This window comes from Myotis myotis, unplaced genomic scaffold (assembly GCF_014108235.1).
Source record: "Myotis myotis isolate mMyoMyo1 unplaced genomic scaffold, mMyoMyo1.p scaffold_m19_p_14, whole genome shotgun sequence".
In the NCBI taxonomy this organism is placed as follows: Eukaryota; Metazoa; Chordata; class Mammalia; order Chiroptera; family Vespertilionidae; genus Myotis; species Myotis myotis.
In genome coordinates, this window is record NW_023416318.1 from 45,049,733 (window position 1) to 45,065,821 (window position 16,089).

General features: G+C 53.9%; 1 protein-coding gene across 3 annotated transcripts in view; it reads right to left on the reverse strand.

Moving 5' to 3' along the window:
• EFR3B (EFR3 homolog B) overlaps positions 1-16,089 on the reverse strand; it is a 65,245-nt gene that overhangs the window by 1,184 nt on the left and 47,972 nt on the right. The window contains exons 6-21 of one of the 3 annotated variants that reach the window (XM_036335178.1): positions 15,613-15,762; positions 14,336-14,470; positions 13,845-13,923; positions 13,072-13,177; positions 12,686-12,862; positions 11,698-11,809; positions 11,317-11,368; positions 9,126-9,298; positions 8,594-8,669; positions 7,982-8,143; positions 6,422-6,553; positions 5,713-5,780; positions 4,858-4,985; positions 3,682-3,773; positions 2,246-2,294; positions 866-972 (exon numbers count right to left, since the gene is read on the reverse strand). In XM_036335178.1, coding sequence (XP_036191071.1) covers positions 866-972; positions 2,246-2,294; positions 3,682-3,773; positions 4,858-4,985; positions 5,713-5,780; positions 6,422-6,553; positions 7,982-8,143; positions 8,594-8,669; positions 9,126-9,298; positions 11,317-11,368; positions 11,698-11,809; positions 12,686-12,862; positions 13,072-13,177; positions 13,845-13,923; positions 14,336-14,470; positions 15,613-15,762 — 1,798 coding nt within the window. Of the gene's footprint in view, positions 1-865; positions 973-2,245; positions 2,295-3,681; positions 3,774-4,857; positions 4,986-5,712; positions 5,781-6,421; positions 6,554-7,981; positions 8,144-8,593; positions 8,670-9,125; positions 9,299-11,316; positions 11,369-11,697; positions 11,810-12,685; positions 12,863-13,071; positions 13,208-13,844; positions 13,924-14,335; positions 14,471-15,612; positions 15,763-16,089 lie in introns of all 3 variants that reach the window. The other 2 variants (XM_036335177.1, XM_036335176.1) reach the window with 2 other exon arrangements.

A 16,089-nucleotide genomic window follows, 5' to 3' on the forward strand; every position in this document is an offset into this window, starting at 1 on the left:
GGCACGTGTTCTGTACCTGGGCCTCAACTCTGAGCTCATGAAATGAGCAGCATCTACCTCTTGAGATGGGACAAAAGGTCAGGATAATATAGGCCCCCCCCAATCGCCATTATACTTACATGTATTTTATGTTATTATATATAATTATAATAATTGGAAATATATATGTATATTAGAAATATATATTGTATAATAAAAAGACATGTTTTTATTGAGAGGAAAAAGTACAATTAAGTAAGAGTGATTATAACTTTTGGAAGTTTACAAGTATATTTCTTTGTGACTAAGAGGAACACTGTGACTAGCAAATCCTGGCAGAGACAATCAATCTCAAGAAATGTCTGTGCCCCTCCCTGAAGTATAGACACGAGCCCCTCTTTCCCCTTGTCCGGGGCCCCCCTCTCAGATCTTTCCCAGGCCCGCTGTTCACCCTCTGCCTGCAGGTCCTGCTGCAAACACTGGCCATCTTTCCTTCCCCATGGGCTCCTTCCCCACCACTCCGGGATGTGACTGGCACCAGCCACGCAGAGTAGTCATGGGAACGAAATAAACAGATGTAAGGTGTCTGGCGCCCCTCACAGGTAAAGCGCTAGGCACACACTTGCCATGATGATGATTATTACAGTCTGTCTGTCTGATGCAGGAGCTCCTGAGGTCAGGGCTTCTTCCTTACGTGAAAAGTGAGAGGCCTGGAGGCCTGGGTGGCCCGTAGCCAAGTCTTCGGTTCATGGGGAAACACTGTAGGGCCAGGGTGCCGCTGGCATCTCAACCCTAACCTCTGGGTGACTCAAGTGCCAAGATCTAGCAACCCCGTCCGGCCCTGGACCCGCTGCCCCCGAGGGCTCGCCCTGTGGGCCTCACTCACCCGGGCCCCGCAGTGAGCTGCGATCTCCTCGAAGGGCGCCTTCTGGAACTTCTCCACCACCTGCCGCCGCCGTTCGCGCTCCTGCTCCTCCACCGTCACACTGTCCACTGCAGCACAGAGTGCGGTCAGCCCGCAGGGCCTGCCCACTGACAGGGAGCTGGGTGGACTCCTCCCGGAGCTCTGTCTGTGACCGCAGCTCCGGCTCCCCCTGCTGATGGGCCGGGTGCGGTGGCCTGGAGGGTGCGGTGCCATCACGTGGCCCCAGCAGGTCTAGACCTTTCCTGAGGGCCCAGCGACCTTCCTTGTGTAAGGGTTTGAGAACCAGTTGAGCAGACCCTGAAGCTGGGCTTTTAAAGCCCATGTAACTGCACTGCCACTAGGACTCTTAACGGGAAGTTCCTGGAATAGGAAGTACTCTAGGGGGATTTGAAAAGCGACATCAACAATGGAAAGGCCAGACAGACCACAAAAGCCAGTCCAGAACCCCTATGGCAGAGTGGTATGAAGCTGTGTACATATCCCTCTTGGTATCCAAAATGAGTTAGAGAAAAAAGGGGAGGGGTCTCAAACATGTCCATCATTCGCTGTTTAAGAAGGCAGAGTGTGTACGTTCAGGAGCACCATCAATGACAACAAAAATAAAAAAGGTCTGGCATGTGAAGACAAAATTTGTCATCAGCATTCAGAAAAATTCTCTCATTTGAAGTACTTCAGACAGAAGACGTAATACTACATTTTAAAATCTATTGCCGCCCGCTGGTGTGGCTCAGTGGTTGAGCATGGACCCATGAACTAGGAAGTCACAGTTCGATTCCCAGTCAGGGCACATGCCCGGGTTGCAGGCTCGATCCCCAGTAGGGGGCATGCAATAGGCAGCCAATCAATTATTCTCTCTCATCACTGATGTTTCTCTCTCTCTCTTCCTGTCCTTTCCTCTCTGAAATCAATAAAAATATTTTAGAAATCTGTTGCCATTTTTAAATAAATATTAATATGGTTTGTTCTTAATATATTTCATTGGTCAACTTGTTCTTCTGTATCACATTCTAACAAAAAACAGTCGAAGTCTTTATACACAACTGCTTTTTACCTGACTGGCTGTAACCCTCAGTGGATTACCTTAAAGGCAGCAGTCAGTAGAAAAAGGGTTGTCTGACCTAAGAGACACAGGGCAACACTGATCCCTCACGAGAGCAGGACTTCCCACTGCAGCTTTGGGAGTTGGGATGAGTTCAGAGGAAGCCACAATGTCTGCCCTCAAGTCTGTGCTGAATCATCCTCGGGAAGACAGCAGATGGGGCTGCACACACCCACTCGCTTGCAACCAAGACCCAGCTCTGCCCTCCCCTCCAACCAACTCCCTGGGGGCCTCCCACTTACCAATGGCCTTCTTCAGCGTCTCATAGGTGATCTCCTCTGCTGGTACTCGCTGAGGGAGAGGGGACAAGTGTGACAAAGGTGGAGCGGGGGAGGAATCAGAGGACGCAGCCTTGGCTTCCTTAGTTACCTGGCAGCCCCTTCACTTCTCAAAGAATGTCCCAATGGGCAGAAACTCCCCCAGGACACCCTCCTTCTCACCAGGGTCTCCGGAAGCTCTCCAAGAGTCATGACATGGGGGTGGGGAGGCTAATCCCTCATTAGAGCCTCAACTAATAGAACCCACTATCTCCTCCCCCTGGCTTGTCCCATTAAGCCCAGTGGGAGGAAAACACTGTGCAATTAAAAAAAAAAAAAATCTTCAGATACCTAACAGAAAATATTGGAAGCAAGAAGAGATTATATTTGCAGATGGCCATATAATCTCAAATGTCAGTTTCAAGAACTGAATAACATTTTTGAGGACTTAAGGGATGTGGGTGCGGGAGTAGCATCCAACTCATGCTGCGGTTCTAACATTTTTGAGATCCCCAGTCTTGTAGAGCTGGAAGGGCCTGGTTCAACCTCATTTCACTTCTCCAATTAGCCTCCTTCCTTCCATGGGAAGGTTCCAGATAAGCTCTGAAAAGCCCAGGACTGGAGGTCTCCCCCAGTTAGTGAAGGTTGAGGGCATGGCGACAGGGAGGCTTGATCTCGAGCCCAATGGGTTCTCCTTGCTCCTTGGGGAAAGACTAGGTCTCCATGGCCACACCAGCCCTCATGGGTAGAAACTGTCCCTGCTCCAAACTCCGCACGTCTTCTTGTCCAAGTCCTCACTTCTTTCTCCCTCCTCCAAGTCCCCTCCCCATTTCTTTCCCATTTGAGAAGTACATTTGGAATTTCCACTACGATTCCTTAGTCTCCCTTTCTTGTGGGTACATCTGCTTTATTTTCTGAGCGAGAATAAAAAATGGCAGGGGAGATAGCACATATTCAGTTGTACAGAGACTAGACATTCACAGCCCTCAAGAACAGGTGGGAGAGAGAGGTTTGAGCTGCAGCCTTCTCTTTAAAAGAGCACCTTTATGGGTGGGCCTCGCCCTCATCTCTCCTATTAACCTTCCGATTTCCAAAATGGAGCGTGCTTGTCCCCACCGTGAATGGAGAATGGCAACCAACAAGTCTTTCAAGAGCGATTTTTATGACATTCTCATGGGAGTACAGTAGGGAGGAAGGTGGATACAGATCACTTCTTCCAGATGGAAATGTCTGTGGGCTACAGGATGACAGTAGGAAAACTGGACTTCCCTGAGAAATTTACTTTCTGTGCAACCTTACCTGTGTTGTGCAGTTAGGGGGGCCTGGAGCATGGGGTGTTTGACTGCATAGAAGGCAGGAGCAGGTGCCCTCCCCCGGGGATGCCGGGCTTCACCAGGGCAGTGTCTGGGGGAGACACTCACCTCCTCCCTCTCAGGGCTGTTCCTAGATTCCACCTCCACCTGCAGGGAAATGGTTTCTCCAATGCTCTTCCTCTTGGACAGGCGATCCTCATCTGGGAAAGGAGAAGCCAGAAGCGAGATGCCTAGCTGTCAGGGAGCGAGCCAGGATCTTGCCCCTGGCACCATCTCCCATGCCCTCTGCCTTTGCCTGGTCCAGTGGTCGGCAAACTCATTAGTCAACAGAGCCAAATATCAACAGTACTTCTTCAAAATAGACTCGCCCAGGCCGAAAACCGACGACTTCTGCGCATGGGCCACGAAGTTTCAATCGCACTGGACGTGCGCCCGCACGTGGTATTTTGTGGAAGAGCCACACTCAAGGGGCCAAAAAGCCGCATGTGGCTTGCGAGCCACAGTTTGCTGACCAAGGGCCTAGTCCATGTCCTCTGAGGGCTCAGGGCACGTGAAGTCTACAGCCGGATTTTAAAAAATATATATTTCATTGATTTTTTACAGAGAGGAAGGGAGAGAGATAGTTAGAAACATTGATGAAAGAGAAACATCGATCAGCTGCATCCTGTACACCCCCTACTGGGGATGTGCCCGCAACCAAGATACATGCAGGCTGACGCTTTATCCACTGAGCCAAACCAGTTAGGGCTACAGCTGGATTTTATGGCTGGGCCTTCTCTGCCCATTTTGGGATGGTGGGTTCTGCTCTTTAGGGCTAAGATTTTGAAATCCTTGATGAGCACAAAGAAGCTGCTTATGGCCAGAAAGCATGTCTCAACTTGTGCAAGCGTCATCTTGCTCAGAGCACTAATGACTGTCATTTGTGTAGCATTTACTACACGCATTTGCCTTCATTATTTTATGTACTTTTCTCAGAGGTGCCGGAAGACATCTTGGGAGTCAGTGACAGAGAACTGGGTCTCTGTAGCCCATGTGTGGCACAGTGGGGCCTCTCCCATCCACAAGCCAGGCTATCTTATGGGCCAGTTACTTCTAAGGACCCTGCACTGAGGAGGAGAGGTGGGGAAATCCAGAGGATCTCACCATAGATCTCCACTGTGCCTTTCAGCTCTTGTGTGACATCCAAGGGGCCATGGAAGGTGACTGAAGCCCCTTACACTCAGGCCCTTACCTGGCCATGACAAGCCAGAGGCAGGCCTGGGAGTCCTTGAGCAGGGCTCATACCTGTCAGCTGAGGGATGTAGGGCAGGGAGAGCCTGTCTGAATTGTAGCCACTGCCCCCCAGGACTTCACTGATCTTGCTCTGGCGGAAGAGGAACTCAATCACCACTCCATCAAGATCCTGAGACAGCCTGGACGACAAGGGAGGGAAGAGGCAAGTGAGAGCCGTGGATAACGAGGATGATTTCCTAATAACTTATTATAAAGGCAACATTCATTATACCAAATGACGGAGATGCAAATGGGGAAAAAATCACCCATTGTCCCACTTCCAGAGATAACCTTCAGTGAGCAGAATCCTTCAGTCACATACATTTATACACACACAACCACCGCCCCCTTCCTGTTCTATGATCTATTTCATGTACCTCTTCTATAGTGAATATATCACATTAATATCACATTAACTATTCTTTGAAACCATTGTAAATGGGCTAGCAGTCGACTGCTGTGTGGATGGCCATAATTGATAAAGCCATCCCCTGGTGTTGGACATTTCCCCCGGAATATCTTTCCCTCGTGTTCCTCTGATGCTGAAGTGACATCAGTCTGACAATGCCCCTTGGGTTGATGGCAGTGTCTTGTCCGGAACAACTGCTCCAGGATTGCTCCCCATGGGCTTGGTCACAGCGCCCAGAGGGAGCATCACATAACCTATATGGTACAACACATCCAGATGGCCCAAGGTGTGTATACAGTCACGATGCCTGTTGAACTTGACCCAGGACCTATGGGCCACGGGCAGGTTCCACTTTCAGCCCTAGAGCCCATAGAAGCCTAAGCCCCTGCCTCCGACCGCCCACCTTCTTACTCAGCTGCCTTTGATTTCCTGGACCATGTGCCAGGCGCGCCCCTCACCTGGGCTTCTCCACAAACACGTCCTCGGGGAGCATGTACGGGGCCTCTTTCTTCCTGGTCTCTATCACCTGGAGTTTGGGAGGAATCGCAAGGTAAGAGCTGGGCGCAGCAGGGAGAGGGAGCTCCGAACAAGCAGATGAAAGAGCTCCCGCCCACTCAGTGTTTCCTCCCTCCTGCAAATCCGTGGCAGAGCGCCCTACCGCTGGCTTCTGAGGGGGAAACTCAGACCACAGTGACCCTCAGAGCAGCCGGGCGGTCTGCTCAAGCATATGGGCCACTGACACATATGCACTAAGTGTCCTCCAAGTGCAGGGGACTTAGCTCCCGAGAGGCTGTTCTTTCTTGTTTCTGTGACCTGTTCCTGGTTTCTCTTTGAACCTGGAAAAGGGAGCATAGGTCACACTCTTCCCAAGCCCTGGTGCATTGCAAACACATCCGGATGGACAGTGACATGCTGAGTTTCCCTCGGTATCCTTTGCAAATTTTTGACAAGGAAGGTGAAAGCTATTAAGATGGTGAGAAGTGGGAGGATAGCTGGCAGGCAAGTGTACGGGGGAGGCGAGTAAGCAATGATGCTACTATTTTTAATGAAGAGGATGACTAAGCACAGGGCCCATGCAATTAAGGAAAAGTTCTGAGGAAACCCCAAGTGAGGGCTTCCTGCGTTCGCAAAGTCATAAGGACATCTCAGGGTCACGAGGACACCAACCTCATGGATGTGCTGGCAGAAGGCTGGCACTGTCGTGAGCTGGCTGATGAGGTTCAGGTAGGCCGCGCCCAGCGCGTAGAGGGCACAGCGGTTGTATACAGGCAAGTTCTCTTCATTGACCTGGGCCAAGTCCTGTGGCAACACAGAGGGGCGTTTGCAGTTTTTAATTGACAAACTATACTGGTGTCCCACCTTCTGCCTAACCGCCCCACAACCGTAGGGAGATGGCCCACTGCTCTAGATTAAGCTTCATCAGCATTTGCCTCATCATTTCCTGGAAGTCAGAAGCCATCCTTATTAAAGCTGAAGTGAATGGTCCCTAGAACAATCCATGAGAGGCGATGACCTCAACCCCCACTTTGCAGTTCCAGCCTTAGTGACTTTGACTATCCAAACCCTCATCATGAAACCCACCACTGGGATGCTGTTTCCTTCGCTACAGACCTTGCATGATGCTTGGAGGACAGGATTGGCTTGCTACATTGGGTTCACATGTTAGGTTGAGAAAGTTGTGGGAGTTATTAGGGCAAGCATGTCAAACTCAAAAGCTAACACGGGCCAAATAAATGAGGCATGTGGCCCGCAGGCCGAGAGTTTGACATGCTTTTACTAGGGGTTTGGGATACAAAGGAATCTCAAATTCCAGAATGAAGACAGTCGGGCAATCATAGCATCTAGGTTGGCCTTGCAGGATTTAGCACTATCAAGCAGGTGGGGCCTAAGACTGGCCACCACTGAATTTCCAGGCTTGCCACAATCCAGGATGCAATGTCCGCCTACCTTCAGGCCCCTGGAGACCCTTATCTTTGAGATCTGAAGGCCATACCCCAGTGGGCAAACTACGGCCTGCGGGCCGGATCCGGCCCGTTTGAAATGAATAAAACTAAAAAAAAAAAAGACCGTACCCTTTTATGTAATGATGTTTACTTTGAATTTATATTAGTTCACACAAACACTCCATCCATGCTTTTGTTCCGGCCCTCCGGTCCAGTTTAAGAACCCATGGTGGCCCTCGAGTCAAAAAGTTTGCCCACCCCTGGCCTAGAGTGTACTTCCACCCAGGCAGACCTTGGAAGTCTAAAGCCTTACGTAGTGTCACACTGCCTGCCCAAGAGTCACAAGGGAGGCCTGTTGAATCTACTGGCCCCCAGGCTCAGGACAGAACTGGAAACACGTATTTTTAATACATGCTTGAGGCGATTCAGAAGCAAATTTGGGAACCAGATGATTGGCTTTGGAATCACTCCAGGCTTGTAAGCGCCCTCTTGGCAATTCTTGGAGTCCCATTCAGACTCTTCAAGAGGCTTGAACTACTGAGGGCTAACGACCCTGTTCCCTGGGTCTCCTTTAGCCTGAGACTGGGCCGAAGCCATGGGGTACGCATTCTTCATGGTTCACCTACAGGGCTAGGGCGGGTGGTCTTCACGGAGGAATGGCCAACCAAGGGCACAGTATTCCCAGCTCCAAAACAATTGTTAAGCAGTTGCTACCCATCACTCCAATTAGTGTTTGATCACAACAGGACCTCCCCCCCCCCCGATCCCAACCCCCATGTCCCACCTGAATAGCCAGCACCAGGCGGATGAGGTCTACCACCACCTCCTCGTTGGCCAGCTCGATGCTGATGAGCGCCAGCAAGCCATAGAGGGCCTCGTAGTGCTTCTGTGTGTTCGTTTCCTCCTTACAGCACAGGTAGATGTGTCTGTAGAGCTGCTGGGAGTGCTGGAGATGGGGATAGGGGTGTGGGCAAGGCCACCGTGGCAGGGTGGGGACAGAAGGAGCAAGAATAGAAAAACTAATCTGAAGAAAGTGGGGAAAACTGTGTATACCCCACTTCCACCCCCAGGGAGAGGATGCCCAGTGGACGTGAACACGTGCAGGAGCGCATATGTAGAGAAGGCTGGGTCCAGTCAAACCAGCAGCAAAAGCCGCTGCCCAAATTGTTGCAGGAGCAGAACATAGTCACTGGCCCTGGTCCTCATTCTGGCCTTGGTGATGAGTATGACCCTGGGGGCTTGACCCCGGAGGGTTGGCTGCTCATCCTGCCTACACAAAGAGGGAGGAGGCCGGCTCCGGGAGCAGTGGTCAGCAGTGACTGGCGGACTCGAAGGTCAGGGTCCCAGGGCCTGGCCTGCTGGGGAGTCACTGTATCTTGAAGTAACATTTGCTAACCTTCTTCATGAAGACGGTGTCCTGTCGGGAGCACTTGTCCACTTTCAGCTTCAGGACAGAGATGTCACTGAGGGTACTGGAAGGGGACATAAGGGGCCACCTTAGCCCATGTGTGAGGTCAGTCAGAGCTCATGTGGTGTCACTGGGCTTCATCCCGATGTCACTGGTTGTACCAAGGTCTCCCAGTGCTCCTCCAGCCCTGGTTCCTAACCCATTCTCTACTTTCTCCCAAGCTCTCTAGTTCCTGTCCCCTTTTCTTAAATATTGATCTAGATTATTCTTTTCCTCCCCATCTGAAAACTCCCTTTAGTAGGTGCTGTTTATCTCCCAAATCTCCAACCCACTCCCTATCTCCCCCAAGTCAAGTGCTCTTTCAGTCGCTCTTCCCCTCACGGGGCCCCAGGGTCAATGTCTGTGATCAGTTCTCTGGTGGGTCTCACTGAGTCTCTGAGCTGTCTTCCCATCTGCATGTGTGGCCCTATCGGAGTCTCCTCCCATCACATATCAACAGGGGAGGAGGCCCCAAGTTCACCTGATGGAAGAGAACTTGTGGCGGTTGCCATGACGATCAATGAAACTGATGAGAATCTCTAGAACGAAGAGACGGATCTCTGGGTCATCCATGAGGGCGGTGGACAGAAGGCGGTCCAGGAAGTTGCTGGGCAGGGCTGACATCATATTGCTGCACTGGAAACCTAGGGACACCTGCAAGGGAGCCCAGGATGGCCATGCTTAGGAACGCTGGCCCTCTCAGGTGCAGTGAGGAGATGGAGCAGCCGCCAGCAGAGGTCTGGTCTGAAGCATTCACCCTCTCTGGGCACCTCCCAGTCCAGATCCCCCAGTCCAGACCCACCCTGGACCCTGGATGCCTGAGGCCACTTTTTTGAACACACCAACATCCGAGACAACCTCCTCAGCTCAGCTCAGTAGACATGTGGTTGGATGGGGACCGTGTGCAGGAACTTTAAATGGTTAAAAGCAAGCAAGGGATGAGCACTAAGGGGAGCAGGAGTCAGGGAGCCTCTGAACTTATGTTCCAGGCCATCGGCACAACTGATGAAGACTCACTGTGAATACAAGGCTTACTAGGTGGGTGGACGGTCACAGAGCGATGGACAGACAGCGGAAGAACCTATAGCTGGGCTGCGGAATCAGAACCTACACGCATGGCAACCAAAAGCACACACAGCGATTGGTTGTGGCCATGAAAGGGTCTTCTGATCAAAGCCAATTGGCACAGACACATCCCACGTGATGTCAGAGCAGTCAAAAGCAGCGAAACATACTTACTGTTAAGTCCCTATGTTCTAAAACAATGCCTTGGACGATTCAGCAGGCCCTGGAGGAGCTAGCAAAACCTAGCGCCATCAAAGGCAAACACCAGTGTTCTCTGAAGGGGGATGTACCCAAGCGCGTCCCAAAATGTCACCTTACTAAGATGCCAGGTACAAATCAGTGAGGGATGTGAAGAAATGGCAGGAGTCCATAGAGGAGGAGGGAACCAGATGCGGGCAGCATTAGCATGAAAAGCCTCTATACACATAGAATGGCATGAAAGGCGTGGGCTGGGGGAGGGGAGGGAAGGCCTGAGTGGGAGTGAAGGCTGTGCAGGCTGCCATGGCTGGAACAGAGAAGGCTGAGGGATGCGATGGGGAGTCGAGGGAGGGAAAGGGCATTGGAGACCTTCCACCTTCAGTCTGAAGACAGGCATGGCCCATTGTGCTTCGCAGATATTGCATGGTTTGGCAAACTGAAGGTAAGACCCTCCACCAGCACAAAGGCTCTGACGCTGAAGCCTCTGATGATGATTAGCACTTTTAGCAATAAATTATTTTGAAAATAAGATATGTACATTAGTTTTAGACATAGTGCTATTGCACACTTAAAAGACTACAGTATGCACGGTGTAAACATAACTTTTATGTGCACTAGGAGACCAAAAAGTCCGTGTGTCTTGCTTTATTGCGCACTCGCTTTATTGCCGGGGTCTGGAACCAAACCTGCAATATCTCCAAGGTATGCCTGTATGAAATCTAGATGTACCTCAACTGGAAACTGAGACCTACACTTTAACAAGAGGCAACATGTGGGGAACAGCATTTCCAGAAAATTCTTGTGGTTGTATTTATGGTAGGTGAAGAGAGAGGGAGATAAAAGCAACTGGGAGAATCGTGTAGCTGTGAGACGTCCGGAGTTTAGGCCAAGGCTGTGTACAAGGATAACTGGGGAGCTTGTTACAGACACAGAGTCAGGACCCCACGAAGTCTGATGGCTCAGAATCTCTAGGGAATCTCTACAGCTCAACAAGTTGGCCATGGGAATGACCTTTGAGAACAATGAATCTCTAGACATGATGGCTGAGAGATGCAAAAGAGGAATATGAAACACTGACGAAGGGAAAGCTTGTGGCTGGGAGACTGAGGTGAAACCAGGAGGGAACAGTGGGGAAGGTCATTGGAGCGGGAAGGGGCGGGAACCAGCAGATTCCATCTCAGTACAGAGAGGATGTCGAGTGACAATGCTATCAGTAGCTGATAAGGATCCTGTGTGTGCCCAGCCAGGCAAGTGAGAGGGACACAGGCTGGTGTCAGTCCCACCTCGGCCCTTTGCATAGACATATCTGTGCATGTGCAAGCTTCACAGCTGTATGCTGGAGCCGACCCTGGACCTGGGAAGGAGCTTCCTCCCGCAGAGGCAGAGTGGGAAGGGGACGGGAGGCTCACCTGAAGGAGGGATTTCAGCAGCATAATCTGGGTCAGCCGGTTCCTGTTCTCTCTGCAGACCAGAGATACACACTCTCATCAGGATGTGACTTGGGTGGAGACCCCACACTTGCCTGCGTAGTTCTCCCTCGTGATGAGATTCCCCACGAGGCTTATGTGTTGAGTTACCCAGGACGGTGACCTCAGAGCCAGGAAGCAGACCAGGAATTAATGGCTCCCCGCAAGGCGGGAGGTGGTTATTGGGGAGGGAGGGTGGCAGCCTGAGGAACTGCTGTGGGATCCAAGGGCCCCCCTAAAGGCTCGGGCGGGGTTTGAGAGCAGAATGAGAGAAGTGAGGGCAGACCCAGGGAGGAGAGCGCGAGGAAGGCGTGGCGGACCTACCCGGTCCTCCCCGTCTCCACGGGGTGATGCAGAGAGGGCAGCGGGACCTTGCTCATGATGAAGAGGATCACCTCTGAGCGCTGATACGTGGGCAACGTGCTGGCAAAGGAGCCTGCGGGAGGGAGAAAGATGGTGGAGAGGGTCGGCCCCCCGAGGCCATCGGCCCCCCGAGGCCAACGGCTGCCGGGGTCGCTCAGCTCAGGCTTTCTGCTGCTTCTCTCGGGAGACGATTAAGACCCAGAGGAGGAACCTAGATAATTCCAGACGACTCACTCGTCCAGGCTCCAGTTCCTCCGCTTAGTCCAGAGCCGGAGGCTCAGGTCTCTGGGATGGAGACCTGGACCCTGGGCCAGTCAGCAGCCCCGGGTGCCCACCGAGGCTCTGCCACCAGCTGCTCTGCTGGGTGCCGCGGGACACCGGCTCTGACACTTCCTGGAGGTGCCTGGCCCTTTCTGGAAGGAAGGCAGCCCCGTAATCTCAGCGGCTCGCTGTGAGCTGGGGTGATTCCTGCCCTGCCTGCTTCTCAGAGCTGGGGGACGCTCCAATGGCTCGGGGCAGGAAGGCTCCGGAAGTGATGAGCCTTACACATGAGGTGGCTGTACAGTTCCTCCCTCGCCCCAGCGCATGCACATGTTCTCCACGGCTCGCTCCCGTTCCTCTTCCTTCCTTTCCTTTCCCTCCCTCCCCATCGCCTCTCTGACCCCTCACACTTGGGAGCAGCAGGCAGGCCTAGGGGGACTGGGCGCGGGAAGAGTTTGCCTCTTTAGCCTGTGGCCTCAAATCCAGGCGCCCACTCAGCCCGACTGGGACAGTCTGTGCGCTGCATGCACCATGGACGGACTCCACTTCCCTCCCGTGTTGGTGAGCAGCATGCACAGAGGACAATCCTGCAATGCCCTGACCGAAGTCCCCGGGGGTGCCATCCCTGGACCACGCCCCTCCGGGGCCACGCCCACCCACGGACCACGCCCCTCGCTGGGACCCGCACCTATGGTCTTGATGACGGCCTCCTGGAACATGCGCTCCTCGTGCTCCTTGATGATCTTGGTGCCCAGGCTGACGCCCGCCCCGTCGTAGCTCCCGTCGTAGCTCCCGGTCAGGGCGTAGTCGATGCTGAGCCGCAGCTGCCGCAGCAGCGTGTTGAACATCTCCAGCACCGTGGGCCCTGCGCGGCGGGGTGGGGACCCAGCATTCAGGGCTGGCGCCCTCCATTCTTCCCTGCCCTGCACCCCCACCAGGGCTTCCTCTCCCCAGGTTCCTGCCCTGACCCCTCCCTAAGGCGCCTCCCTTGCCCTTTTCTGGAAGCAGGGTTGGGGGGGGCAGCCCTTCGTCCCGGAGGGGTCCCAGCCCCCACGCCTCCCAGGGCCGCCTTACCCACAGAACCGGTGGCGGCGATGACAGCGGCCTCCGACAGCACCTCCACAATGCCCGCGCGCACGGTGGCCGCACTGCGGCTGTTGGCATCCAGGTGGCCCAGGAGCTGCTGGATAACCAGGTGGGAGTGCTGCGGCTGGGGGGAGGAAGACGTGCTGGTCCCCAATAGCACCCCCACGTGGCCTCTGAGCCGGGCAGCCCCGGCCTGGGACCCAAAGGCGGGGTGGACGAAGGGTCCTTTCCCTGAGCCCCTTCCCCTCGGTCCAACAAGGAACAAAGCCCCACCGAGTGAAGACCTGGATGTCCCTGCTTTTCCTGGGCCCTTTCACCCCAAATGGGGCAGAAGTCCACTTTAGACTATTGTCTTCCTTTCCGTTCCCCATGTCTCATTGGTAAGGGCCGCAGGAGGCCACGGGCTTAGCCCAGTGCTGCTCAAAGCGTGGCCGTGGCCTGGCGACAATGCCAGATCTGCCTGGTGCCCGTTTATTCTGAGATAAGTACAGAACTGGAGAGTCGGCGTTTCATAGGCAACTTGACAATGCGTGGCAGCCAAGCATGGCCTGTGGGCTTGAACTTTTCACGAATTTTTCATTTACACTCTCTATGGATTTTTAAAAATTGTACTTTGTAAAGCATTGGTCTGTGATGGATTAGAAATAAAGCTAAACTGGCCACGCTCCACAGTGACGTTCAGCAGAACCGGTTTGGAAGTGGCTTTGTCTACAAGCGCACTCCCTGCCCCAGAAGTCCCTTGGCCGGGGGACAAGCCGTACCTGAATTGAATACATGATGATTTTAAAGCAACGGATGGCGAACACCTTGGGTTCCCACAGAGAATGGTTATCCAGGTGGCTGTGAGGGAGAGAAATGGGGGGACAGCTATGACATGCAGAGTGGTGTTAAGGAGGAGAGAGACGCTGCGGGGAGTGAGCACCTCCCAGAGACCCAGCCCTCACAGAGCCCCGGGTGAGAGAAGGGAAGACCCAGGGCGGTCCCAGCCCCAGGGCTGGAAGGAGGTCAAGGAAGCCCTGGCTTTAGGAGTTAACTGGGCACCTTCCTTCAGCTTCGGGGCCCCTCCTACCAACTCCTCTCCCCAAAGCTGCACTTGGCCGCTGTGTGGTAGCTTTCGTTGTCCCAGTGCAGCGAACACAGGCACAGAGAAGGGACGGACCTTATCACCTCCTTAGATGCCAGGACCCGAAACTCCGAAACTGTTCGCTTGGGGTGGGGGGGTAGGGGGTGAAAGGGGTGGTGTAGGACTCACATGAGAACAGGCTTGATAGCATTTTTGATGTTGCCAAAGGCAGCCCGGCCCAGCAGTTCCCGAAGGCACCTCTCAGCCAGCTCTGCCGGGTTCTCCTTCTCCTTCTCCGGCGCTTGGAGGGGCGAGGGGGACCGGCTGTGGGGACACACAGCCTCGTGGGTGAAGGGTGGGAGGCCAAGCCGGGACCCGGCTCTGCGTGTGCCTGGGAGGCTGTGCTGCACCCAGGAAAGTGGTGACAGTAGGGGAGATGTCACGGCTCAGAAACTATATGGGGTAGACTCCCAGAGTGGAGGAAGATGGTGGGAGAAGGGAGAGGCTTTTTCCTAGAGATCCTTAGGGATAGGCCTGATGTGCCTCTGTCAGGAGGTCAGGGACCCTGAGCACCAGGGGCAGGGGAGGCACGGCCACGAGTATCTCCATGCCCCTGAGGCTTCAGAAGGCAAAGAAGATGTGTGATATGAAGACAGGTGGGCAGAAGAGCGGAAAGCAAAGGAAAGTGGGAGAGAGGAGAAGGGAGAGGAAAAGGGGAAGGGAGAAAGGCACAGTGGTTGGCTCAGGTTACTGAGCCACAGAGGGTGGGCCCAACCTGGACAGAAGGATCCCCAGGACTCGGGGCCCTGAGACCCCAGGCCAATCTTGTCAATGGAGGTGCGGTTCCAGACACAGCCACCAGAGGGCACACTTCCTCTCCCTGCCTGACTAGCAGCACAGGCGCAACTGACAGAAAGCGAGGGACCCATACCCTCAGCCAGCCCCAAGCACAGCCAAGGTGGACAGGGACCTGAACCTTCCCCTGCACCCCACTTCACAGAGAGGAAGCGCAAGGGGTGGGACAGGATGAGTGCCAGGTCTGGGGGCTGTCTGGTCAAGCAGGCCTGTTTTCAGGGCCTGAAATACCATTAGGATGTGAGGGAGGAAGGAAGGTCAGGGAGGGAAAGTCCTCAGGAAGTGGAGCCACGCAAGGCCTTTTAAAACCACCGTGGCCTGCTGCTTCCAGAGAGAAGAGGTCCCTGAGTCTTGGTTCTTACCAAACAAGGAGCCCAGCATCCCAGGGAGCCCAGCACCATTACCATCCTGCCTCCATGAACGCAGACCTGAAGGGGCACAACAGGCTGCAGAAAGCTGGCCCTGGACTCACTGCGGACCAGGCCACAAAGATCCCCGGCCTCAGAGCTCGGTTTTAGCAAAGCCCACGCCCTGCGGTTCCCCGGCAGCTGGGACGGGCAGCCTGCGAGGGCTCATGGCCTGCTGTCCGACCTCCAGCCTCGTCTGCTTACCTCTCGGCCTCTTCGACGTGCTGCAAGTTGAAGAGCAGCGATGGGACAATCTTGTCCATGTGCTGTGGGTCCCAGATATTGGCCTGCAGCTCATCATTCACCGTCTTCCTCACCACCCCTTGCAGCCCTTTGATGCCTGACATTCGGATCCTGGAAGGAAAAGGGTGAGATGGGGCCATGAAGCCCTCGAACCCTGAGAAATCCAGCTCCTGTGGCAAGTGTGGGGTGAGGGGTACATTCATCCATCAAAAGGCAGGGTGGGGCCTTCGACGCTTCCTGGGACTCGGGCTCCTGGCTGGCTACCAGCCCAGGAGGCCATGCCCTCGGGCTGCCTTTGCCCGGGTACCACCCAGCTTCATCCCTGAGGTGGCAGTGGCTTCAGGTGCCCTCTCTTTCGTTCTCAGCTGGGTTTGCTCCAGCTTGAGCCCAAGATACAGGAGCTGACAGTGCTGCCAAGAACTACGAGGCCAAATGCAG